General features: G+C 38.0%; 1 protein-coding gene across 2 annotated transcripts in view; it reads left to right on the plus strand.

Annotated features, from left to right (window-relative positions):
* LOC150081655 (rap guanine nucleotide exchange factor 2-like) overlaps positions 1-27,461 on the plus strand; it is a 900,618-nt gene that overhangs the window by 616,965 nt on the left and 256,192 nt on the right. For both annotated transcript variants that reach the window (XM_090380578.1, XM_090380579.1), the window contains exons 10-11: positions 12,600-12,803; positions 21,870-21,978. In XM_090380578.1, the coding sequence (XP_090236704.1) occupies positions 12,600-12,803; positions 21,870-21,978 (313 nt within the window). The remainder of the gene's footprint in view (positions 1-12,599; positions 12,804-21,869; positions 21,979-27,461) is intronic.

The raw sequence follows: 27,461 nt of genomic DNA on the forward strand, positions 1-27,461 counted from the left end.
AGAAACAAGAGTCAGAAGTAGAAAGGAATCACCAAGAAAGAGAAGAATGATGATATCCAGCTCACAACCTTGGGTGTGCCAAGCCCATACCGGATGTGAGCCCATATCTGGAAAGTTAAAATCCCACATAAGAAATTCTGATTTACTGGCCCACTCTATTTCTCTGCACAGTTTCTCATTATATTCACCAGATTCATTAAGCCTATAACACACAGCTACTCTCATTTTTCCTTTCCCAGTGCTTATGTCACACCAAACAGACTCAACACTGCATTGTCTACCTACATCAATTCAATGCACTTCCTTAGATTTTGTGTTTCTTAACTAACAGCATAACCCCTCCTTTCTTCCTGCCCTGTCTATCCTTCGTGTACACATTGTACTCCCCAAATTCCAATTCTGCACTGCTTATATCTGTGTGACACCATGTCTCTGATAGCCCAACGATATCTGCCCTTTGATGTCTTGACCAACACTTCAAGCTCATCAAATTTATTCACTATACTTCTAGCATTGGTGTACATAATTACCCTAATACAGCCCATGTGTTTATTTGTTCCACTATGATTCCCAATAGTCCTGGAAATCTCCATTTCCTTGCTTTCCATGCTGCTGCTAATTCTAATAAAAGCAGTGCAAGAATTGGTTTTGCCCCTGCTTGCGGCCACTTTAATCCTTTTAGTCTGTGTATCCCTCCCCCAAGTTAGCTGTTTTCCGACCCACCTAACACTGCCCCAATAGCATCAGAAAATATTCTTGCACTTTTTTTCTTTTTAAGTGTACTCCAATCCCTGTAGAAGCAGTCTCTCCTGTCAACAAGCACATCTTATTATCCTTGCACAAAATCCTTAACATTTTACTTAACTATTTGCATTGTTTTATGCAAAAATTAAGTGATAAAACGAATTAGTATACCCAAGTTTTAAAAATAAGGGTAAATTGTTTACTTTCACCTTAATCAAACTGCTAATTTTTGAAACTTCAAAGTATGCTATGCTAAATGAAATAACTTCACTTCTTGTTTACTTGTAATTTAGTTTTTAGTAATTTGTATAAATGGTTGTTCATGAGTTGTACAGTAAGCACAGTACATTGGCTTTCAAAAATGATTACTATCATTGGTTCTAAAGCAGAGATTCCCAGATTTTTTGGGAACTGTGTGCAATGTTCAACACATTGACCACTATTAAAAAAAAATTTGAATGCCGGTAACCTTGGCAGAAAGGTTTTTCTGCCAAGGGCTAAAAGGAGCAAACATAGATCATGAAGGCTCTTATCCATCTGTTGAGCCTCATGCCTCAACTTATTCAAGGACAGACCAAACTGACTTTGACGCTTCCCATACCAAGAGACAAAGAACAGAAGGTTCCAAAAAAGGAATCACTACTGTTTCTTATAATACATTCCCAAACAAGTCAACCGGTAGGTGCACTTTCTCCATTTCTTATCCAGAAATGTCTCGAGAATGCTGCTGGGCCATCAGAAATGGTGAAAAGACTCCCCTCTGGAGATCTACTTATAGAGACTGTGAATAGTAGGCTGTCTGAAGCCCTACTAAGAATCTCAAAATTTGCGAATATTCCTGTTACAGTAACTCCACATGTCACCCTAAATACATCTAAAGGGATGCTGTCTGAATCAGACTTAATAAATGTTACTGAAGAGGAATTAGTCCAAGAGCTAAAAGATCAAAACGTACAGGCAAAGCTAATTAAAATCAAAAAGACTGTAAACTGGTTCTGACATGAAAAAGTTGTCATCACCGAATGGGACCTCATGAACTTGTCAGATGAAGAGCTCAAACAAGAACTACAAGATCAAGGAGTAATCAATGTAAGAAGAATAATGACAAAAAAAAAGACTGCATACTAGTTCCTGCTCGGAACATAATACTCACTTTTGATAATACAAAACCACCAACAGCGATCAAAGCTGGTTATCTTACTTGCCATATTAAAGCATATATTCCAAACCCCTTATGCTGCTCCAAGTGCCAGAAGTTTGGGCACTCACAAAGTAGTCTGCAGAAGGACAGATGCTTGTGCCGCATGTGGATACACTGCGCACACAAACACCAAATGCACAGCTACAACGCTTACGTGTCCAAACTGCAGAGAAGGACATCCAGCATTTTCAAAGGAGTGTCCCCTTTGGAAATGTGAAAAATACATACAGCGATATAAAACTGAACACAGTGTTACCTATCAAGAGGCCAAAATTTTTTTTACCAGCCCTGAAAACTAATAAACCAACCTATGCTCAAGCAACAAAAAGACATATCAATTGCAACTGAAATGGTGGTAACCATACCACCAAGTGAATTGCTATCTCAGTGAGCAAGGTCAGTATTGACCACCGTACCAGTAAACCAAACATCTAGCAAACAAAGTAAAGCCATAAATACTGAAATTACTGTACAACCAGATGCCTCTCCACAGAAAACCACTAAACTACTAGTCCTGATGCAAACCATACAGATTCCATGGACTTAGAAGAGAGCTCACAGCAAGATGAGCAGTACTAGACTATTCACTGATGAGGATATGGACACTGGAAACCCATACTTTCCAAAGAAGGGGAAAGGAAAACCTGAGCAAAACAAACCCCTCAAACAAATCGAGGGTTCTACTAAACCAAAATAATGCTTACATTTCTGTAATGGAACTGTAGAGGATATTGCAGTAATTTAAATGACATCCAAGATCTCCTTACCCAATATGATCCCATCACTTTCTGCTTTCAGTTAACCAACCTATTCCCATATATAACTGTTTCTCTCTGGAACTATATACTTCATTGGCAAGATTGTGTTGTATACAACCCTAACAATTGGGCTCATGGAGGTGTGGCATTGATAATCAACACTCAAATACCTTCCAAACCTCTCCCATTAAAAACAAACTTTGAGGCAGTTGCAGTGCGAGTCATCGTTAATTCTCGACTTTACTATCGTCTCGCTATACTTGCTGCCTAATCAAAATATAAGCCACACCGACCTATAAGAACTAGTGTACAGCTTCCTCAACCCTACTTCATCCTAGGGTTGCATCCTAGCACAGAGCCTGCATCCTAGGGAACCTTAATAGTCATCATCCATTATGGGGAAATCAAAATGTGGACAAACAAGGACAAATTGTAGAAAAGTTACTTGACCAGCACAATTTGATTACTCTCAATAATGGCACACACATCTCACATCTATATGCATTTACCTACAGGATCTACTTCAGCTATTGATGTCTCACTATGCTTAGCATCCATATATCCTCCATTTGGATGGACTATTCATAGCAATCCACTGAGTAGTGACCATTACTCAGTGATATGCCAGATTGATACAAACATCTCGTACCTTTGTAACAGAACTGTGAAATGGAACTTTTTTGAAGCAAAATGGGATATATACAAACAACTAGCAATGCTGGAAGAAAAGCAGGTTCAGAAAACATCCATAAACTTAGCTGCAGAATATATATATCTAACCAAATACTACAGGCAGCAGATCAGGCAATTTCAATGCAATCAACAAAATATCAGCACGTTCAAAATTTTGGTGGAATGATGAATGCAATGTGGCTAAAAAAGAAAAGGTCAAAGCATGGAACATCTTCAAGAAGTTTTCAACAAATGCAAATGTCATCCGCTTTAAACAGGCTCGGGCAAAAAACAAAATGTATTAGGCAGACTAGCAAAAGGGAAGCATGGTGATGTTTTGTCTCCACAATTACAAGAACTACAAAAACGCAAACGATATGGACCACAATATGGCGTATGTATTCTAAACATCCCCGCATCAACCTTCCCATACTAACTGTAAATGGTTGTGATGTTACAACACTAGTGGAGATTGCAAATGTATTTGGCGAATTGTTTATGAAAATCTTAGCCACGACATCTTACACACCTCATTTTCAGATACACAAGGTACAGGCTAAGAAACATTTCATGAACTTCAAATCAGCATCTAGTGCCACATACAATCTCCCTTTCACAATGACAGATTTGCACCATGCTTTAGCCACCACCAAACTCGGTGCAGCAAGACCAGATGGAATACACTATATCATGATAGCACAACTTGCTGAACCAACCCTTAAGACATTGTTACTTTTTTATAAAAGAATTTTCAAAGAGAATACCTTCCCGGACAAATGGCATCACACTTATGTTTTGGAATTTCCAAACCAGGTAAAGATCCTACAAATCCACAACATAACCTGTTTCAATGCCCACCTAACCTGTTTTATAGTCCAAAATAACCTTATTAACCGAACCCAATACAATGCAGTTTCCATGAAGGAAGATCCACTCTTGAATCAGAGCAGAAATAAACATCCATGATTCTTTTGTATGAAAAGAACACCACATCATGGTTCTCTCTGACATGGAAAAAGCATTTGACAAAGCTTGGTGGTATGATATAATGTGAACCTATATGATCTAGGACTATGTGGACACCTGCCAGAGTTTATCATAAACTTCCTCCATCATTGTTTTTTTTTTTTTTTTTTTTTCCCCCCTCAAGTTAGTCAACAACCAGTTGCATTTCAGTTTTATCCAGGAAGAAGGGGTTCCACAAGGTTCAGTACTAAGTGCCACCCTGTTTCACATAATAATGAACTCGATAACACAGGATATAGCATTAGCATTAGTAGAGGCATTTGATGCAAGAAAGCAAGCTTATGCAGCATCAGCCAGAAAAAAAAACAAAAAAAAAACCACTTCCACTTCACCCCTCTGTTCGTTCCAAATACCTGTTCAGCTGAGCCTTAAACTTATTTAGGCTATCAACCTCCACCACAAGGGATGGAAGTCTGTTCCACCAACCAACCACCCGCTGGCTAAAGGCAAATTTCCTCACGTCTATCCTACATCTGTCTTTCCTCAATTTGAATTTATGCCCTCTCAGGTGATTTTTCTGAGCTAGAGGAAGAATCCCATCAGCATTGAGCATGCTTAAACCATTCAAGGCTTTATACACCTCTATCAGATCACCTCGCTGGTGCCTAGTCTCCAGACACTGTAATTTGCAAAACTTAAGCCTTTCTTCGTAAGAGCACCCCTTTGTTCCATTCACTAATCTTGTTGCCCTTCTCTGTACTCGTTCCAGCAGCTCTACATCCTTCTTGAAATGAGGCCTCCAGACCTGTATACAGTACTCTAAGTGTGGCCTGACCATTGCCTTATACAAGGGAATAATCACCTCCTTATCCCTGCTGGAAAAATTCCTGTATATCATTGACAATACTCCATGAGCTACTCTTGCAGCCCGTCTGCACTGCTCAGAGAACTTCATATCTGCCTGCACAACCACCCCCAAGTCCCTTTCATTCTCTACCACTGTCAGTGTAGTACCACAGAGTTGATACGTTGCTCTGGGGTTGCTGTTTCCCATGTGTGGTACTTTACATTTGTCAATGTTAAACTTCATTTGCCACCTCTCAGCCCATCTGCTCAACCTTTCCAGATCCTGTTGCAGCAGCATAGTGTCAGTAGTGTCCTTGACAACCCTGCCAGCCTTTGTATCGTCTGCAAACTTGGACATTAAGCTTGATATACCATCATCAATATCATTTATAAATACAGAAAACAATAATGGACCCAACACTGAGCCCTGAGGGACTCCACTAATACTGCTCATCGTGGACATTAGTCCACGATGAGCAGTGTCCATTGATTACCACTCTCTGTCTTCTCCCCCTCAACCACCCCTTTATCCATAGCAGCAATTTGCCTCCAATGTCACACTGCTCCAATTTGTGTAGCAGTCTTCCATGTGCAACAGTATCAAAAGCCTTTCTAAGATCCAAGTATATAATATCAAAGTTATTCCCTGCATCCAGTTCTTTTGTGACTGCATCATAATATCCAATCAAGTTGGTCAGGCAAGACTTCCCCTTAACAAAACCATGCTGTGTCTGAGCTATAACTGAAGTCTTGTCTAAATGATCCTGCAGTGCTTCTTTAACCAGTGCCTCCATTAATTTTCCTGGAACAGAAGTTAAGCTCACAGGTCTATAATTACTTGTGTCAGCCTTTGATCCTCCTTTGTGAATTGGGGTCACATTTGCACATTTCCAGTCTATGGGTACCTAACCTGAGTCCAAGGAAGCTCTCATAATTATTGGTTTGCTTACTTCCTTTGCTGCCTCCTTTAATATAACCGGATAGATCCCATCCACCCCGGGTGCCTTTCTTGCGTTTATCTTCAACAGTTTCTCCTCCACTTTACTCCCAGTTATTTCAAGATTCTGTAGCTTACTGCTAGAGTTGAATACACCTCTGGCATTCCCCTTGCTGAATAACTCCTCATGTGTGAATGTCAATGCAAAATATTCATTTAGTTTGTTAGCTACCTGAGCAGGATCATCAACAGTTGACCCATCAATATCAAGTGGACCAATCTGATTCATCCCCTTCCTTCTAGAGTTAACATAAGTAAAGAACTCTTTGCTGTTTTTCTTTGCATCCCTTGCCAAGGATTTCTCGTAATCTGCCTTTGCCTGCCTAATCTCCTTTGTAACTTGGTTGCGTATCAACTTGTATCTATCATAGGCTTCTGTGTCATGTGTTAATTTGTAAGTATCCCATGTATTTTTCTTCTCTGCCATATGCCTCATTAGTTCATCTGACATCCATTTTGGCCTAAACCTTGAACAATATTTCTTAGTTGGTATGTAAAGTAGTAGCTTCCAAGATAAGTTCTTTGAATGCTTCCCATTTTGAATTTGCTGTTGGTAACATCATCAGTTGGTCCCACTGTATAGAATTTAAATACTGTCTCAGTCCATCGAAGTCGCCTTTACGAAAGCAACAACCCTTCCCTTTACCCCTAATGGTAGTTACCTCTTTGAGTAAATCCCACTTCAGCACACTGTGATCACTGCCACCTAGTGGTTCGTTTATCTGCGGATTCTTAATGCATGAAGAATCACTGCTGATAATCAAATCAAGAGTATTACTCCCTCTAGTTGCCTCCCGAACATGCTGATGTAGAAAACAATCATCTAATAAATCCACAAAAGCCCTGCTAGTGTGTGAGTAACCAGCCCCCAAATTCCAGTCAATATCTGGGAAATTAAAATCTCCCATTATAAGACTCTCTGATTTACTGGCCCACTCTATTTCCCTGTACAGTTCCTTATTATACTCATCAGAGTCATTAGGCCTATAGCACACTCCTACTCTCAATTTTGATCTCCCAATGCTTATGTCACACCAAACTGACTCAACACTGCACTGTCCGGCGATGTTGACTGGCTTCACTTCCTTGGTTTTTATGTGTTTCTTAACTAATAGCATAACCCCTCCCCCCTTCCTATCCTGTCTATCCTTTCTGTAGACGTTGTACCCCCCAAATTGCAGTTCTGCATCCCTTATATCTGTGTGACACCACGTCTCTGATATCCCAACAATATCTGCCTTTGATGTTTTGAGCAATACCTCAAATTCATCAAATTTATTTACTAAACTCCTAGCATTGGTGTGCACACAAGTATACCTGCACCTGTTTCTATTCTTAGCTACCCTAACACAACCCATGTGTTTACTTGTACCGCAATGGCTCCCAGCAGTCTCTGAAATACCATGGATCTTGTTTTCCAGGCTTCTGCTCATTCTAATAGAAGCAGTGCAAGAATATAGCACAAACAGTTTATACTTCCCTGTATGTGGATGGTTTCAGTATCTCCTGCCACTTGCCTAATATGCGAATGGTAGAAAGAAAGTTGAAAGGTGCGATTAACAAAGTTGTAAAATAGTCCCCCCCCCCCAAAAAAAAAAAGGGTTTAAGCCTCCAGTGACAAAAGACTGTTGGGATACACTTCTGTAGGAAGCATAACCTACATCCAGGCACAGAATTTCATCCAGAAAATCAAATCATCCTAGTGGTTCGTAGTGTCACTTTTTTGGTGTGGTTCTTGACCAAAAACTTACCTTCCTCAAACGTATAAAATAGCTCCGGATTACTTGCCTTAAGAAGCTAAACATCTTAAGAGTACTATCTGGCAGAAGATGGGGAGCGGACTGTTACATGCTATTGCATTTGTATCATGCATTAATACGCCATGACTAGACTACAGTTCTGCTAGACCAAGTGCCTTATGTTGGCTTGATCCCATGCACCATAGTTCTCTTCGGCTTGCTCTAGGGGCATTCCAGACAGAGCTTATATGCTGAAGCAATTGAAACCTCTTTATATCTACACAGACAAATGCTTCTGTTAAACTTCACAGCAAAAGTCAAAGGGCAGCTAGACAACCCTACTCGTAATGGACTTTTCTCGCCCAAATGGGAGAACTTTTACAGAGCCTACCCATCAACAGAGCCTGCATTCCCTACTCAGTGAATGGCAAATTGACCTTAGCATGATAGAGCCTACTACTTCTCGTACAGCTCCACCTTGGATATATCACGTACCGTGGTGCAACCTTTCACTCACATCATTGGGAAAACACACCTTGCCCCGACAGACCATACTGCAAATTCATGCCGCATTGAGAACTCACTACGCAGATTATATGCCAAACTACATGGATGGATCTAAAACTGAAGCCCATGTTTGTGTAGCAGCAGTTTTCCCAACCTTGCTATAGCCAAGAAACTCCCCATTGAATGCAGCAGCTACACTGCAGAACTCGGTGCTATTTTTATAGTGTTATATTTCACCATATCAACAGATATATTGACCAGTGTTATCTGTATGGACTCCATTAGTGCTTTCCAAGCTATACAGCAGAATAAAAATCATCATAACTCCTTCCTCATACAGATATGGAATACTATGACTAAGCTAAACACGAAGAAACAAGAAGTCATCTTTTGTTGGATCCTTGGTCATGTTGAAATTTCTGGAAATGAACGTGCTGATCTAGCTGCAAAAAATGCCACAAATCCTATAGATGAACCATTTGCTATAACGATCACAGACTACAAGTCAATTATAAAGAAGCGGTGTTTTGAAAAATGGCAACATATCTGGCAGAGTCAAGTTCGGAACAAATTACTCCGTATAAAGAAACATCTCCAACTCTAAAAATCCTGTATACGTGAAAACAGGCATGAAGTAGTTGTATTAGCTGGACTACGAATGAAATTCATCTTTCTCTTCTTGCAGGCACTGATCCACCAATGTGTACAAACTGCGACACTCAGCTCACTGTCCAACATGTACTCACTGATTGCCCCAAATACAATAGTGACCGACAAGCTATGTTTAACTCTTTTTCCAGGATAAACAATTCTTTTCAGTATTGCTGACCTCCTGGCAGATACCCAACACGTGGCCAAAATTTTTTCATTCCTTAAACTGATACAGCTGTACAATGCAGTGTGAACTTCAACAACATTTGTATACATAAACTGTGTATTTAACATAGTTAGATGTATTATGGCCTTGCTGCTCTTGCACTGTAAAGCCAACAAACAAACAAACCAACAAACAAACTTTCATCAATATCATTAATAAATATTGAAAACAACAATGGGACCAGCACTGAATCCTGGTGGACTCCACTAATAACATTAGTCCCTGAAGAACAGTGTCCATTGACTACCCCTTTCTGTCTTCTCCTACTCAACCATCCGTTTATCCATAGCAGCAACTTGTGCTTAGTGCTACATTGCTCCAATTTGTACAGTAGTCTTTTATGTGCAATAGTATCAAAAGCCTTCCTGAATTCCAAGAATATGATGTCAAAATTATTTTTGCATCCAGTTTCTTGATCATAGCATCATAGTAACCTATTACATTGGTTAACAAATTCATGCTGTGACTGCAATATAAATGCATGCCTGGCCAAGATGATCCTGCATTACTTCTCTAATCAGAGACTTCATTTTTTCCCCAGAACAGAATTTAAGCTAACTCTGTTATTATTCATGTCACCCTTTTAAACCCTTTTGTGAATTGGGGATACATTCAGTATCCCCATAGGGACCGTAGTCCAAGGGACCATTCCAGTATCCAAAGATGCCTTCATAATTTTGGCTAAGGGATTTCTTGCTCCTTTGCTACCCCCTTTAATATAGTTGGATAGATCCCACCCACCCCAGGTGCCTTTTTTATTGTTTCTCCTCCACTTTTCTTTTAATTATCACAAAGTCATTTAGCTCCTCATTAGAGTTTGATAAACTTCTGGTATCCCTTTCCCTAAAGAATTTCTCATGTGTTAATGTACTGCAAAATACCTATTCAATTTGTCTGCAACCTGAGCAGGGTCATCAACAGTTAACCCATAGCCATCAAGTTGCCCAACATGATTCAACACCTTCCTTCTACTGTTAATATAAGTATTTGCTGTTTTTCTTTGTGAGAGATTTCTTATGCGTACCTAACCTCTTTTTTTTACTTGATGGCAGACTAATTTATAACTGCCATAGGCTTGTACACCACCTGATAATTTATATCCATCCTACACAGTTTTCTTCTCTGCTGTATGACTCAACATTGGATCTGATATCCATTTAGGTCTAAGCCTTGTACAGTATTTCTTTGTTGCAAAAGCCTAGTAGCTTCTTTGATTACTTCCCTGAATATTTCCCATTTAGAATTTGCTGTTGGTAACATTGTCAGTTGGTGTCCCACTGCATAGTATTTAAAAACTGTCTGAGACCTCTGTAGTCACCCTTATGAAAGCAGAAGCATTTCCCTTTACCCTTGATAGATGACAGTATGATTAATGTGAGGTCTCGCATTTGCATGTAGCTGTGGTCATTTGCAACAAATGTGATCCCGCAAAGTGTGTTGTACAGTTCTATAGTAAGGTCCCATAACAGTTGTATGATGTGGCACAACATGCTGGCAAAACCATTTTTTGAATGTCAAAAAAAAGAGATGATCATAACCTTTCCTGCAGATGCCACAAATTTTGTCTTTTTCTTTGTTGGTAGTGATGTTGACTCCCAAATAGATTTTTGTTGCTTATTCACTGGGTCAAAATGGCAAAGCTATGTCTCATCCACCATTATCACCTTGTGCAGAACTTTATCTTCAGTAACCATCTCTTACAGCTCCTCACAACCCTTCATATGAACTTTCTGTTGGTCATGTGTGAGTAGTCTTGGAAGCCAGCGTGTACAAACACATCAAATGCAAGTTTTCATGGAGAATACCATGTGTGCTTTCTACTGATGTTCTCAACATCTCTGCCAGTTGCCTTACTGTTAGACAATGCTCTTCTTTCATGAAGAGTGGTATTTCATGAGGAGCAGTGTTTATGGATTCTGTAGTGATAGCAGTGGTTGGGGCTCCAGGACTGCTAATTTGTTGATTGGATCACATCTATTCTAAACTCTTCTAGCTGTGCTATATGGAAGCATAGATTCACCATAAGCCTCTTTTAACATTTTATACACTTAAGATTGTTTTCTTGAGATGGAAACATCATTTGAAAGCAGTATACTCCTCCTAGTGGGTCGTGTCCAGTGTTATATATGTGAAACTGAACAAGCATTATGTATTCAGTAGTAAAAAAGGTGCGAAGAACGTGTATAAAGTAATGACATATTTGGATATGGCATACAAATGGCAAGAATATACACCCAGCTTATTGACATAACATGGCTTCGACTATGCCTGCTGCATACCCACTATTTGGACTCCCTTCAGTTGCTATCTGGCAGAGTAGCAGCAGTGAGATTATATACTAGCTGATCCAAAACTTCCTAGCAGTTACCAATAGGTTTGGTCTGGTGGACTATCTAGTGGCCGACCTGCGAACTCCATTTTAACCTTTTGCCTAAACTTGATTGATTGCCAAGGTCACACTGTGTGCACGGGTCAACTGCACAGTTGGTAAGTTGATGCTGCTTGGTTTGGTCTTAAAATCCACAGCTCAGCTAGTTATGGCAAGCAGTATCATTGTTAATGAAAAATTATGATCATTCTTAATTGAAAAGCCCTCGTGACTAGTGTGAGAGCAATAAATTATGTCTCAGAGCACAAACTGGCAAACAACAAGTGAAATGTGTTGTATGATGGGTTTCTGTGATAAGTGTAAGCCAAAAAAGTGGTAATTTTGTGGATGTAAGGACTTCAATTGTATCTTTTTTTTTTTTTTTTTTTTTTTTTTTTTAAATTACAGCATAGTTTATGCTGGGAATACATTTCTGTAAGGCTTGAATATAATAAAGGAAACATAATTATATAATATTCATAAACTTTTTAAAAATTCAATCTCTCTCTCTCTCTCTGATCTTTCAAAATTGCTATCTAGTTGTACTATGTATTAGACAACTTAATGCTCCTACTAAAAGCTACAACAGATATTTTATCTCCTTGTTTAGAAAATTAATACCATTAGGGAAGCCTCCTTAATCATTCAGAATATGCTTGAGATGCAGCTCTGTGAGCTGCATATGGCTTGCAAGCTGCACATCTGATCTGAGGTATTCAATATAGTACGCATTCATTTTTGTATTATTAATGAAAATGAATTTTTATAAAATATACAGTATACTTTAAATTCTGATTCTTTTGAGAAAATTTTGCATTTCATTTTATTGGGAATACTTGGAGAGGAATGGCACTTTAATTAGAATTAATAAAAGTTAAATGTAAACAATTTTACTAATTTTATTTTTGACATTTTCTGTGTTAGAAAATGCATGGACAGCAAAGGCTCCTCAACATTGCTTGTGCAGCAAAAGCTCGTAGTCGGACTATTACATTAGCTAGGTCAACAAGGGAGGAAGTTTTACATTTTTCAATACTTGGTGGTTATGAGAGGGGTTTTGCAATTTTTGTGTCCAAAGTAGACAGAGGTTCAAGAGCTGAAGAGATGGGACTAAAAAGAGGGGATCAAGTAAGAAGTGTTTGTCATATATGTTACTTTATACATATTTTAGGTATGAATTTTATTCAGAACATGCAGAAAGTAGTGATTACAACTTTTTATTATGATTTAAATCATAAAGAAATCTTATCAATACTCTTGAATTGATTTTTTCTTCTTTATTTACAGTTCCAATATTAGTTCCACAGCTAGTCCAAGACAGCTGGCAGCCCTAGCCAAATCCTTATTCTTACATTAATGCTGTGTCAGTGGCACAGGGCTTCACAGGCCCACCTGAAAAATATCTGTTGCATCTTAATCACCAGTTTGAGATTAATGGCTTTTCCTCTATTTAGTTTCCTAAATATACTGCATAAAGTTCTACTTGAGTAGTTTTGGAAGCAATATGTATTGTTTATGAATTTGCAAAACATAGTACACTGAAAGAACAGAATTCATGGTATACCTGGTTCTAGGCAATGTAATGCTATTACCCCTCTCACTAGTGGACAAACCCACCGCTTGGCAGGTATATAGGTACACTGCATTCACATAGACTGTAATTCAGTGTCAGTATGGATAAACCTCGTGTAACAGACTTTGAAAGAGGGATGATAGTGGGTGCCCGATGCATGAATCACTCTATTGCAGAGGTGCAGAAATTGTACTGTCCTTGTTCAACAGGATCAAGAGTGTGTCTGGAATACGCCAATTCTGTAGCAGCATCTCAGTGGCAAGTGCTGTGGGTGGTGAATGAACGTGGCCATTTGTCTCACATTGATTCAGTCAACCAGAGAGCGACAGTGGCACAAATCACTGCCAACTTCAATGAGGGAGGTGCCAGACATGTCTCCACCAAGACCATCAGGTGATCATTAGCTGCAATAGGTTATATGGGAGCTGCCAACCCACTAGAGTCCCATTGCTAACACCATGACACAGGAGTCTACACCTCAACTGAGTAAAAGAAAATTGCACTGCACCTTGGATAATTGGAGACAGGGTCTCCCTGTCCGATGAGTCCCATTTCCAGTTTTTTTTTAGAATGGACAGGAGCGTGCACATCTGATGGAAACTGCACGAAGCTATGCACCCATTTTGTCAACAAGGAACTGTTCAGACAGTTGGACTGTCGGAAATGGTCTGGGGCATGTTCATCTGGCACACGTTGAGACCTCTGGTACGTTCAGACACATCTCTGAATGGCCCAGGTTACGTGCCCTTCCTTGCCCACAGTCTGCATCCCTTCATGGTCATCGCACCCACAGGGCAATGGACTCTTCCAGCTGGACAATGCACCTCCCTACAGAGTCGTAGTGGCTAGAACATGGTTTGAAGAGCATTCCACAGATTTTACCACCATGGAATGGCCTCCATGTTCATCGGACACAAATCTTGTGGAGCATCTTTGGGATGCTGTGAAAAGGTCCATTTGAGCTTTGGATCCTCCACCCAGGATTGCGATCGATTTATGGACAGAGGTGCAGCAAGCATGTATGGAAATACCTGTGGAATGCTTTCATGAACTAGTGGACTCAATGCTTCGCCGTGTGACTGCTCTTGTCCAGACGAAAGGTGGGCTTACCCATTACTAGGTAAGTATCCCATGATTTCTGTTCACTGCGTGTGCATGTGCCAATTTTAATTTTTGCACCTTTATTTTTTTTATGATTTCGAAAATGGGAATGACCGATTGTTTCATGTTTATATTTTTATGGTGTTTTTATCTAATAAGTATTTTAGTTCATTAGGAAAAGGTCGAGCATTAGTGTACTGCAAGCAGAATTTTATAAAACTAAAGCCCTTTTTTTAGAGGAGAATTGATGCTATTACGGAATCTTTCATGAGGAAAATAAATAGAAATAGGTGGTAGGTGGGTCGGTCAAGCCCAGTGCCATTTTGTGTGTGTGTGTGTGTGTGTTACGATTGCTAGTGGCACCGCTTCCAGGTTTCAAAGAAAAGTAACAAATCAGTTTCAAAATTCATGCTTGAAAAATACAGATCCAGTGGTTAGTAATCATAAAAATGCACATATTGTCATGTTGTCAAACATTTAACTTTTGAGATTTATGACGTTAAAAAAAAAAAAAAAGAAAAGAAAAAGGGGGGGGGGGGAAAGTGCTGTCTATACTCCACAATGATCATACAGATCTGAGGAGTTCACTCCTATTCATTTTTTACAAGAATATTACCTTATCTGGTAATCACATTGGATAAAGCCACAGTGAACTTAGATGTATACTGTTGTCCTCCTGCATTAACACTCCACTGCATATTTGAATAGTTAAGTGACATTGCAGTGCCATTTTCTGTTAAAATCATTGCTTAATCAGTGTATTTCTTGAGTGTTTGTAGATAGAAGATGACTTTATTAATTTTAGTTATTAGAAAATCGCACTCTGCCTCTATTGTAACTGGTTCAGTTAATACAGTTGTTAAAAGGCAACCAATTGATATTTGGCCAGATGAAAATACCTAGCCGAACATTGCTCATCCTATTATTATGAATATACTGCAATATGCCCATAGTTATCTGCACTGATGTGCACGATAGTTTTTTGCTTACTAAAAATGTTTAGAGATGTAGCCCACCTGAGGCATGAGAGCCACTTGTGGCATGCACAGTTCTTGTCTGTGGCATTCCCCCTGATTTGGAAAAACTAAATTAAAAAAAGTATAAAACTGATTCAAAAAATCAGATATAAACAGATAAAATTTAAATACCATTTTTATTATCAGAAATTGTGGCCCAGGTTTTCACAAACCTGCTGTTTATATTAGTTATGAGTATAATTCAGAATTGTAATCAAAATAATCCATTATTGACAATATTCAAAATAATTGATTACGGCATTTTCATAATCGATTATATGCAGAATAAGTTATGAGAGAGAGACCGAGACCAAATAGAACTATTGCCTGAGTGAACAGCACTTTATCCTGTTTTGATAACATCGGGTTTAATCCCTCCACTGTCTTTTCTTTGTTTTTTCTTCTTCAGTTTTCTGCTATGTTGATTTCATAATCAAGTAAATTGACTAATTTGCACGTAATCAATTATTTTGAGTAACAATCATTCAGTTATGCCCATAACTTGTTCATATTTGACCCTATTACGTTAGTTTTATGTCCATAGGTGTGAGCCCTGGCCCTCCTCATAATATCAGTTCTGTAAGAATTGGCACTTTCTTTTAACTTATATTACGGCCACCGTAGCCAAATGGTCAGGAGCGGGAGTGCAGTAGCATACGCTCTTTGAGTAGACTGGGGTTCAAGCCCCTGACTGCTAAATACGGTCGATCTGCCAACCCGCACTGGACCAGCATGACAGATTATGGTCCATTCCCCTCAGCATGAATTGTTGAGGAGGCTTCCATCCTGCATTGGATTGATAATGGCTGCAGTTTACCTTTTACCTTTTTAACTTATATTAGATTACTTTTAAAAATAACTAAATGCACAAGGCATAATACGTTAAGAGTTAAGAGTTTATTATCTATATAATATCGATGTATAGATACACCCTAGACAACTCTTAAGAAACTACGAAGTAGTTGTTGTAGGCAACATTTGCTCTGTTTCTCATATTGTGCTCTGCCTTCACGACGAGTTGCCATGATATTGCACTACCTTGAATAAGTAACACTTCACTAATAGAGAAGACTATTGTTACTTATTCTCGGTGAGTACCACTACTCAGATGGCACCGTTTTGAAATATGGTATGGGATAAAGTTTTCAGTTATCCTCATACTATCCCTATTAGACTTAGAAAAGAGATAAAGATGTATACAGTATTCCATATGTGGCCTAATCATTGCCTTGTACAGTGGATAATTGCCTCTTGGTCTCTGCTAGAAAAGTTCATGTATATCACCGATAGACCCCCATGGACTGTTCTATCAGCCTCTTTGAATTGTTCAGATGATTCCATTTTGGGCTCTATATTTTTATCCTTAGGTGTTTTTTCTCAAGTACCTTGAGTTTGATCCTATCCAGTTGGTATATTATTATGGGATTAACATGCAGTACAGTCGGTCCTCGTATAACACGTGTTTACATTACACGAATTCGATCATACACGATTTATAAATAGGGGAACGTTATCTTATATAACACGAACCAAATTCGCTTATGCACGATTCGCCTTTGTGTTTACAAAAAATGGCAGTCGAACGTGGAATCACCCCAACCGAACGCAACACGATAGGAATGAAGAAGATTCTGAAAATGTATTTGTGTTTCATATCAGTGAAGGGGAAAACACATTTCACCATAATAACGTAAAAACCAACACAATTCCAGCTATCGATATAATCGCAAATGCAATTAGATGGAGTTTACTACCAGTTTATAACAGATTCCACTAGCAGAAACACAACTGGAAATTGTTTTTATTGTTTTATGGTAGTAACCCCTAGAAATGTGCTTTAGTAAAATGTGAGGTGTTAATTAATTATCTCAGCCTTTACGGTGTTGTTTATTCAGTTGCTACACACGCGCAGCTTTGTTTATGTGTATCAAGCGTGCCTCCTCGTTTTGTAATTGCGCTTTATTCCCTAAAAATTAGTAAAATACTTAAAAGGTGTGAAAAGGAAGCGTCCTGGCGAAGACACTGCAGATTCAGAGAGAGAGAAAAAAAGCAATATCGATAAACAGAGGCGGACTGGGTCAAAAATTCTTACCCGGGAAAATTTCTTATTTTATGTTTATGGCCAAAATCACACCGGCCTCTGGCCCACCGGGGTTTCCCGGGTAAGGCTTATGGCCAGTCCGTCTCTGTCGATAGAGAAAAAAATATGAAATTGTGAAACGTTTGATATTGCACATGCTACAGACCTAAATGAGGCAACGCCGAGAATTACAAAGAATGCGGAGAAAAAAAAAAAAACAACTTTTATAGCGGGAACAACTGAAAGTGTAATTAAAATCCATTAGATTAAGACACAAGAATTGGAAGAGATGGAACGCCTGTCATCTGGATAGAAAATCAAACAAAAACAAGTTTGCTTATGATAGAAGCAAAAGCATTAGCAATATTTTATTACTTAATAGTCGTAATAAAATATGTAAGCATTTTATTACGACTATTTTATTTAATATAATACATTTTTTACGAATAAAATACGTATTTTATTCGTAAAAAATACTTTTTAGTATTAAAAAATACTAAAAATATTTTATTATAATATAATAAATAATAAAAATATTTATTATATTATAATAAAAAATATATTATATTATTATTACGTATTTTAATCGTTATAAAATACGTAAGTATTTTATAACGATTAAAATTACCCGATTATTTATTGTGTTTGTTAATGTTTTGGTTCCAAATGTGTGTTCAATCTTGGGTGGTCGGCACCTAACCCCACTTTTCCCATAGGGCCTGTTGTTTATATTGCACGATTTTGCATTGCATGAGGGTTTCTAGGAACACAACTATCGTGCTATACGAGGACAGACTGTACCTTGATTAACAGCAATAAATAAATTACTTGCATTTATCATTGTTAAAATCATTTTCCAGCCCATGTGCTTTGGTTTATCTAGATCTTGAAATTGCATATGCTGATTACTGCCATTAAACACTGTTCGCCCTCTATATCATCAGAAAACTTAATGTCTTTAATAAGTATTAAAAACAGTATGGAGCCCAGTAGTAGTCCCTCTGGTACCCCAGTTATCACATTAATCCATGGAAAGCAGTGGCCATTCATAATCACTCTTTGCTTTGTATTGTGTAACCATCCATTTTTCTCCTTTGAACTCATTAAAACCAATGAAGAATATCATGGATTGAATTTTTCAACTAATCTCTCACTTCCGTATAACCAGCTCTTTACTCTGAGGTCAAAAATCCTTAAGCAAATCTGCAAATAGTGCAGCAGGACCAGACAGCATTCACTGTAGTATGCTGATGCATCTATGTGAAGCTGATCTATGCATATTATTTGGTCTTTTATAACCAGACCTTCTCAGAAAATACATATCCTCTGTAATGGCATCATTCCTATATTTCTGCTATACCAAAAACATTCAAAGATCCCTCTCCAGTTCAGAATTACAGACTGATATCATTGACAAGCTGTTTGGGCAAAATCTTTGAAAGGTGGTGCATAAGAGGCTCAGTTGGATAGACTCACAAAATCTTTCTAATCACCAATAGGGCTTCTGCAGAAACAGGTATACCCTAAATTTACTTGTCAAAATTGAATCCAACATACATAACACCTTCTTAATGAGACAACATCCAGTGATGATCAACCTAGATATTCAGAAAGCATTTGCCATGACGTGGCATCATGGTGTTATTAAAGATATACATGAGTTAGGTCTGAGAGGATACCTCTCTCAAATAGTTCGTATCTTTTTAAAGTTACATACCTTCCAAGTCTGATATTGGAATATCTTGTCAGCATCTGACATTTAAGAAGAGGGTGTCCCATAGGGTTTCATACTGAGTGCTACCGTTTTTGCGATTCGGGTCACCAACATACTGGAAGATCTTCCAAAAACTCTTGAAGTATATATGTATGTAGATGACTTCACCATATCCTATGAATAAAGTATGAATACTATTGAAAGACAGTTATGAATTGCTCTAGCCAGAATAGAATCCTGGATGCAATGGATACTGTCTTGCTGGACATAAATCTGCCACCACTCACTTCTGCAAACTACAATCCCTACATTGTGATCCAGAGCTAAAGATAAATAATGTGCTGATTCCTCTTGCTCACACGGTTTATTTTCTTGGCTTGATACTAGATAGGAATCATGAACTTTCAGAGACATGTAGCCCACCTTCGAACCATCTGCTTGAAGAAATTGAATATCCTCCGTGTGTGTCATCCATATCATGGGGCACTCGTCGACATACACTGATCCATCTTTATAGAGCTCTTATTAGTTCCCACTTGGACTATGGCTCGGCAGTGTATGACTCTGTGAGAAAAGGTACTTTAGAGTTGCAAAAATGACGTAAATATTCACAGTGTTCCCTCTCACCTTAGTTGGAGATGACTGTACAATACCGAATGGGAGTCATTTTACAATAGTAAACCAAATGAAAACAGACCTGCTGCACTTAGGCTTAAAGAACTGACTCAAACATGGAATATAGAAATTGGCAATATATATATATATATCAGGACATGACACTGCCTGATCCACTGTGGAAAAATATCCCTGCAGTTTACGATGACTATTTCCGACAGTGGGGAAAGAACACCTTGTCTTCCTTCAATATCACACAGTTACATGAAACTCACACTGCTTCAAATTCACAGGCCTGTAAGATCTATACAGACAATTCAAAAACTGAGACACAAGTAGGTGCTGCGGTAATTTTCCCATTATTCACCACTTCTGTCTCATTACTTGTACAATGCAGTATCTTCACTGCTGAGCTTTATGCAATAAACTTGGCTTTAAATCACATTAATCAACTTCTAATTTCATCTGCCTTAATGTACATTGACTTGCTCAGTGCTGTCTCCGCCATAAATAGTAATAACTCCTCCTCTCACCCTGTAATGAAATAAATCCATTCTAAATTACTTGCTTGTAATGAGCCAAACCAAGCTGTGACATTCTGCTGAATTCCATATATTGTGGAAAAACAGGAAATGAAAGAGCAGATCTTGCAGCAGAACAACCAGATACTACTCTTTTGCAGACTTTTCAAACTTCATATACTGCTTATGCACATATTATCTGTAAAGCATGCTACAGTAGCTGATCACTAATCTGGAGAAGTTCTGAGAGAGCTGTGGCTCTCTAGCTTCCGGGAAAGCAGGTGAGAAGAAACAATTTTAGGAAGGCTAAGGGTTGGGCAAGCTCACCTGTATCTATTAATTAACGACAGTGCTCTCCAATGTGCATCATGTCAAGTACAACTGACCCTTTGCCATTTGTTAGTGGACTGTCCCCACTTTCAAAATGTCCCCTTAAACAACTTTAAATCAATTGCTAATACACAGTCATCAATAAATTTATTGCAAATTCTGGGAGATGATCCTAATAAAAAAGAACTGTTTACTTTCCTAAATCAGATAGGAATATATCATAAAATATAGTTATTTCATATTCACCATTAGAAAGACACAGTATGGCCCTAGCAGCCTATGTGTCGTTGAACTCAACAACATGCAGAGAAGAGCAGTGAGATTGGTGAAGGTAATGAAAGGGTGGTTTACCAAGAAAAGGTTCAGTACTGCAATTTGCAGCATCTTGAGACTAGCCACTTGTGAGGTGATACAGAGATTTTTAAGGCATTGAATGGATTTATCAAGCTCAGTACTGATGGCTATCTTCCTTGCTCAAACTACACATATGAGGGAGCTTAAATTCAAGTTGAAGGATAGTTGTGGAATAGATATGTGGAAGTTTGCCTTTAGCAAATGGGTGGTTGATTGCTGGAACGAAGTTCCATCTGATGTGGAAGTGGAAAGGTCAAATTCAAAAAAGAACTAGACAAACTGTTTAGAGATGGATAGTTGAAATGGGATATTTTTTTTTTTTTTTTTTTTTTGCCGATACTGTATAAGTGGCTAGAAAACTTGAATTGGATCTGATTATGGTGCTTTTCTGTGAATTTATTTCATACCATTTTGAGGTTCACATTGAACTCTTTTGACATAAATATATGGGACTTTGCTGTTTCTAATTTGTTGACAGCCTGCTGCTATGAACCATTATCAAAATGTCAATTGCATGATCATATCACATTGATTCTAAAGAAATCCTGGGTTATTAATCTTTTATGACAGTTGGGTAACAGCCAATTGTTTTATGGCATTATTGTCTTCATTCAGATAGTTTTATTTTTTAAGAACACAGAAATCCAGAAAAAGTCTTGTGAATGCAGTGAATTATTGTTTTATGAAGCAACTTGAAAAACGGAATATAGAATTCTTATTAGATAATTTTGTAACTCCAATTGATTTTTTTTTATTTTTGTACCTAATGAAAATGTCTTTAAAATTGATTTCATTATAATGACTTTACTGATATTTTAGTGTATGCAATGTGTTGTATCATTAGGTATAAGAGCAATTTAAAAATTGTATTTTTATTTTGTCATTTTTAGATACTTGAAGTAAATGGACAAAGTTTTGAACATATGAGTCATGCTCGTGCATTGGAAATATTACGAGGAACTACACATCTGTGTATCACAGTTAGATCAAATTTGTTAGGTAATCATTATATCATATTTCTGTTATGTTTACTTAGGCTTAGTGTGCTTTGGGAGTTTTAGAGGAGCTTTACTATCAGATTCGAACAAAAATTAGATTCTAAACTAGAAAAATCTTGATCAAACTCAGTTTGAAATTTGGTGGTAAAAATAAATATATAGTTTTGGCTGGCGAAAAATTCTTTTATTTATTTTTCTGAGTTAAAGGTAAAGCTTTGGTGTTCAGCTGATTACACTGTCTGGCTTAACTTATTTTAAACTTGCTTTGATTTGTACTCTGAAGATTGGCTAAATGTTCTCAAATGAGCAACATTTGGATTTTTTTTTTTTTTTTTAGTCAGAGGTAATCACTGTGCCTTACCACTCTTCTAGCTGTTTTTGATGGTTATTTCCATTTTATCAATTAAATACATCTGTCTGGCAACTTAAGAAGTCCAGATTATTGATTATTAGAATTTTAAAACATTTTTATGACTACATTAAAATATTTTCTCTTTTTTATTCAGATTTGTTAATGACACTGAATGATGTGCTTTAGTTGTTTGAGTATTACCAATCTCGGTATTACTGTTCAGGGTGTATTTTGAGTAATTTTTTTTTATTACAAAGCTGTAATTTTATCTGCTGCTTTAGATCTCATGGTGACAGGTTTGAAATTATAACAGATTAAAATGTTGACAGCCTATTGACCAATAAAAAGATATTAGCAGTGCCCATAGGAAATAATTACATTGAATATAACCATTGTTTATATGTTTAGAGACTGTTATTAGTACAGGTATGTTCGTGTCAAATGGCACCTGGGATTTCTCCCAACTCCGCTCTGTTATTAGTACAGTTGAACCTCGTAGAAAAATGAGGAAACTGACATCCACCTGAGAATTGTCAAATTTAGTTCTTGGCATGGTGATCATCAAAATCAGCACATTATTTTTGATTATGCAGTGTAAATATTTTACCCCAGAAAAAAAAAAATAATAAAATAAAATAAATAAATAAATAAAAGAAAATAAAAAGTTTTTACTAATTTCTATTCATGAACATGATTAATGATTGACAGTAAGTGATGTATTACTGTTTCACAATTTGTACACTTAACAAAACTGAGGTAACAATTCGCCAAACATATTTACTCTTTACTGAATATTTTTATAACTTTCAGATTGTCATTTTAAATAACATCAACACAACTTTCATTTATCTGTATTTGCCCATATGCTGCCTAAAAGAAAATTAATTGGAACAGAGGATTGTCGCCATTCAAAATGTACCGTTCCTTGTTTATTGCAGAAATGTATGCACCATCAAAGATTGCACAGCATTGGGACTTTGATGAGGCAACTGTATGAAACTTTTCACTTTTCTCCTTCCAAAATGTAAAAAATGTGCAGTGTAGAAAATGTACTAAACTGTGTATAGTGTAGTATATTTCGTACTCTGCACACAGTATAAAAATAAAATTAACTATTTTCTCAAATGTAAGAGAAAATAGTTAAATTTTATTTTTATCCTATTGTATAATATACACTGAGTGATCACTGAATTATGACCACCCCCTTATGAAAACTGAATATGACCCATTGACCACATGAGGTATGAGAATGCAGAGTTAGTCAACCTACATAGCATAGATAAGGTATCAGTGGTTCAGCGTGTATTAAAATTCCGAGCGTGATGGATAAAAGGAAGGATTTATCAGACTTTGATAAAGGACAAATTGTGGGTTTTTGAAAAGCTGGTGTCTCAATTTCCCAAACAGCTGAATTGGCGGGGTGTTCAAGAGCCACCGTGCGTCTCCGTAGCCAGGTGGGAAGGAGCAACAGTGCGTAGCACACGTTTCTTGATTAGACCGGGGTTCGAGCCCGTCACCACCAAATACGGAGGATGTGGAAAGGTCAGCGAATGACCACCGCATATCCCGGAGCAATATGGCCTTAGTTGCTAATGCTCCTAAAAAAAACCAAAAACAACAAATCAAGAGCCACCGTAGTTAAAGTGTACCAGGACTGGTGTCAAAATGGTCAAACAATGACCCGATGGCGAAACTGCAAAGGTCAGCGAAAGGTTGATGTTAGAAGTGAGTGCCGGGTCTGATGACTCGTACAGGCGCAGCACCGTTGAAGAGTTGACTACCCAATACAACATGGGCTAACCCGGAATAATAATTGGCATGACCATGCGTCGCATGCTCGCACGTATGGGCTATACCAGCAGACAACCCCTACAGCATCCTCTCCTAGCCAAGATTCATCGGTGTAAAAGACTCGCCTGGTGCAAAGAGCATGCAAATTGGACGTTAGAAGACTGGAAGAAGGTGTGCTGGTCAGATGAGTCACGTTATTTACTCCACACTGGATGGTCGTGTATGGAATTGGTGTCAACAATATGAGGCTTTTCATCTCCATCATGCATGGTTTCAAAAGTGCAGGCCGTGGCGGGCATGTTTCACTGGCAGGAACTTAGACCCCTGGTGCATGTGGAACAACATAACAATGGTCTCTGCTGTCATCAACTGCTTGCTGACTGTGTACACTCCTATGTTAGAGTTTTTCCTGAATGGCGATGGTGTCTTCCAAGATGACAATTTTCTATACTCTCGTGACGGTCTTTGGAACACGTGGGAATCTCAGATGTGAGAGATTCCAAGCCGAGGAAAGGTGAAAGGGAAGTTTCGCGTTTAGGATGTTGAGATTATTGTGTTGAAACCATTCGATAATGAGGGCTTCATATTGAAAAATTTTGTGGCTGGTTTTAAGTCTTATAATGGTGATAGCGGAGTCAATTAAAGGAGTGTACTAGTTTGTCCCGATCTAAGACTATTATAGTGGTAGTATGTGCAAGTGTTGGAAGTTTTGGTAGAACCAAACTTGGTAGTAGTACTACCAATATAACAAGCATCACAGTTTGGTTGACATTTAATCAAGTAAATTATATTATTCAAATCGTTGGTTGTGTATTTGTGTGTATATAAGTATTTGTGTGTATATTTATACTTGTCAGTTCATATGATATTTTAACGTTATAATAACACCTTATCTGCACCGCCTCTCAGTTATACCCTTGATGCCTTTGGACATGTCTGATAAAAAAACACAACTCACAAAACACAACTTATCAAAGATTTCACTAATAAATTACATATTACCTTCCTACAAAAATGTCTTTGCCATAATATTATTCCTAAATTCGCCTGCATTTCTCCGAAAAACAGCTGCAAAAAATACCCACACATCATATATCGTACCTCCTTCGCCATCATATGCGAGGGACTCAGGAAAAGTTTCAACAAGAAACATAACCTTTTACACGATATACATCAATTGAGATTTCATCTTAAAAGGGAAAACCTGGACAGAGTACTGCAGTTTTAACGATATACGCATTAACACAGCCATCCATAATGTAGAACCACGACACATCAAGAAATGGCATACACTTACATTAGGATCCCAACCAAAAATTTCTACCGTCAACATCTCTTCAAAATCCTTCACCCAACTGAACTTACCGGTTTAGAATATGGCTTCAACTTTGCCATAAAAGATGAACACTATCCCATCAAGGACTGTATAATAGAACTCTAATCTAAACTAGAACATCATCCAGAAAAATGGCAAATAATACACCAAACTAATAGCATAATAAACTCCAAATTAAGAAGCAGAAGGAAAAACACCTTTGGAATAAGAAAGTGAAAAAAGGTGGCAAAGAATAGGAGTAAGTTCAGGAGCACAGGTTTTGAGAACAAGTGGAGAAATACTATCGGGACCTGGAGCTTTCTTAGCATCAAGATTCGTCAAAATTCTTCTGACATCCTTTTGAAGGAAGACCACAGGAGGCATTGAATGGAGCGTGATGGGAATGGTGGGAGGTGTTTTACCAAGATCATTAATACATGAGTTGGAAGAAAAATGGGATGCTAGCAGGTCACCTTAATCCTTGGCTGAAGTGACAACAGAACCATCTGGTTTGGACAGAAGTGGGAGCAGAGATGGGCAAAAGTTGTGGCCAATAGCTTTGGCAAGAGACCAGAATGCTCGGCTACCATTAGGGCAAGAAGCAAGTTTGCTACTGTTAGCCTGTTTAAAATCTAGTTTGGACTGATTAATAACTACTTTACAATTGTTGTGAGCTTTGATGTAGGCAGAAAATGAAACTGAAGAATTGGAAACAAGCCCATTACGATATGCAACGTTCTTCTTTTGAAAAGCCTTAGCACATTTATTAGAAAACCAAGGTTTAGACAAATGACGAGATTTTAAAGCGGAATGTGGAATTAAGGATTCCATTCCTACAAGAATGATTTCACTGACACGATCTGAGGAAACATTAACATCAGAAGTTTTGAAACAGTAATTCGACCAAGGAAAAGAAGAAAATAAATCTTGCAGGTCATCCCATTTTGCATTCTTGTAATGCCAAACAATACGAGGTTGGGAATAGCCATGAGATAAAGGCTCCATTGGAGAAGAGACAATCACCAAGTTGTGATCTGAAGTGCCTAAAGAACCTCTCACTTCGACCGTGTACTTACAAGGGTTGTTTGTGAGAAAAAGATCAAGCGTGTTGGCTGTATGGTTAGGATTGTTCTGTATCTGTGTAGGTAAATGAACAACCTGTGCAAGGTCATTAGTAATTGCAAAATCTTCGGCATCTCGACCAGCTGGGTCAGTGTGACTAGAAAAAAAAGAAAGCCAGCTGGAGTTGTGAACATTAAAATCACCAAGGAAAATTACCTCACTGTTAGGAAAGTTGGACTGGAGAAAGTCAAGTTGCAAAGAGAGGAAGCTAAAGAGCTCCAAGTGATTAGTGTAGTTGGGAGAATGGTAGAGGCAACAGATGAATTTTACACAATGAGGTAGAGAGATTTTAAGCCAGAGAAGATCAAAAAGAGGAGATTCCAAATTACCAAGTTTCTGAGAGGGAATATCGGAACAGACACATACACAAGTACCACCTTTGAGTTGAAAGGAATCATACAGCAAATAATTTGGGCAAGTGAGATGAGAAGTAGTGGAATCAACCAATAATTGAGATTCTGTCAGTAAAAGTACATGGGGTTTGGAAGTGGAAATGGACATCATTGAGATTAGAATTCAGACCACATATATTTGTGGAATGGATTAGGAAGTGCTTGGGAGGTTTAGATCTTTTTTGCAGATAAGCTTACTCTATTAGTTTGACAATTCATGGTGTATTGAATAGTAAGAAAAAGTGGGGGAGACATGCTGTATGAAGTAATGAAATATTTGGATATGGCATACACGTGGTAAGAATATACCCAGATCCTTGAATAACGTGGCCTCGACAATGCCCCCTGCTTATACACTAGTCGGACTCCATCCAGTCACTATCTGGCAGAGTAGAGGCAGCAAGATTATACACTAGTTGATCCGGAAGCCTCCTAAAGAGTTACCAATAGATTCAGTACTGTATACTAACTAGCGGCCGGCTTGCAAACACCGTTTTAGAACTGTACCCTCG

This window comes from Mastigoproctus giganteus, chromosome 8, assembly GCF_048544385.1.
Source record: "Mastigoproctus giganteus isolate SK-2022 chromosome 8, ASM4854438v1, whole genome shotgun sequence".
Taxonomy (NCBI): domain Eukaryota; kingdom Metazoa; phylum Arthropoda; class Arachnida; order Uropygi; family Thelyphonidae; genus Mastigoproctus; species Mastigoproctus giganteus.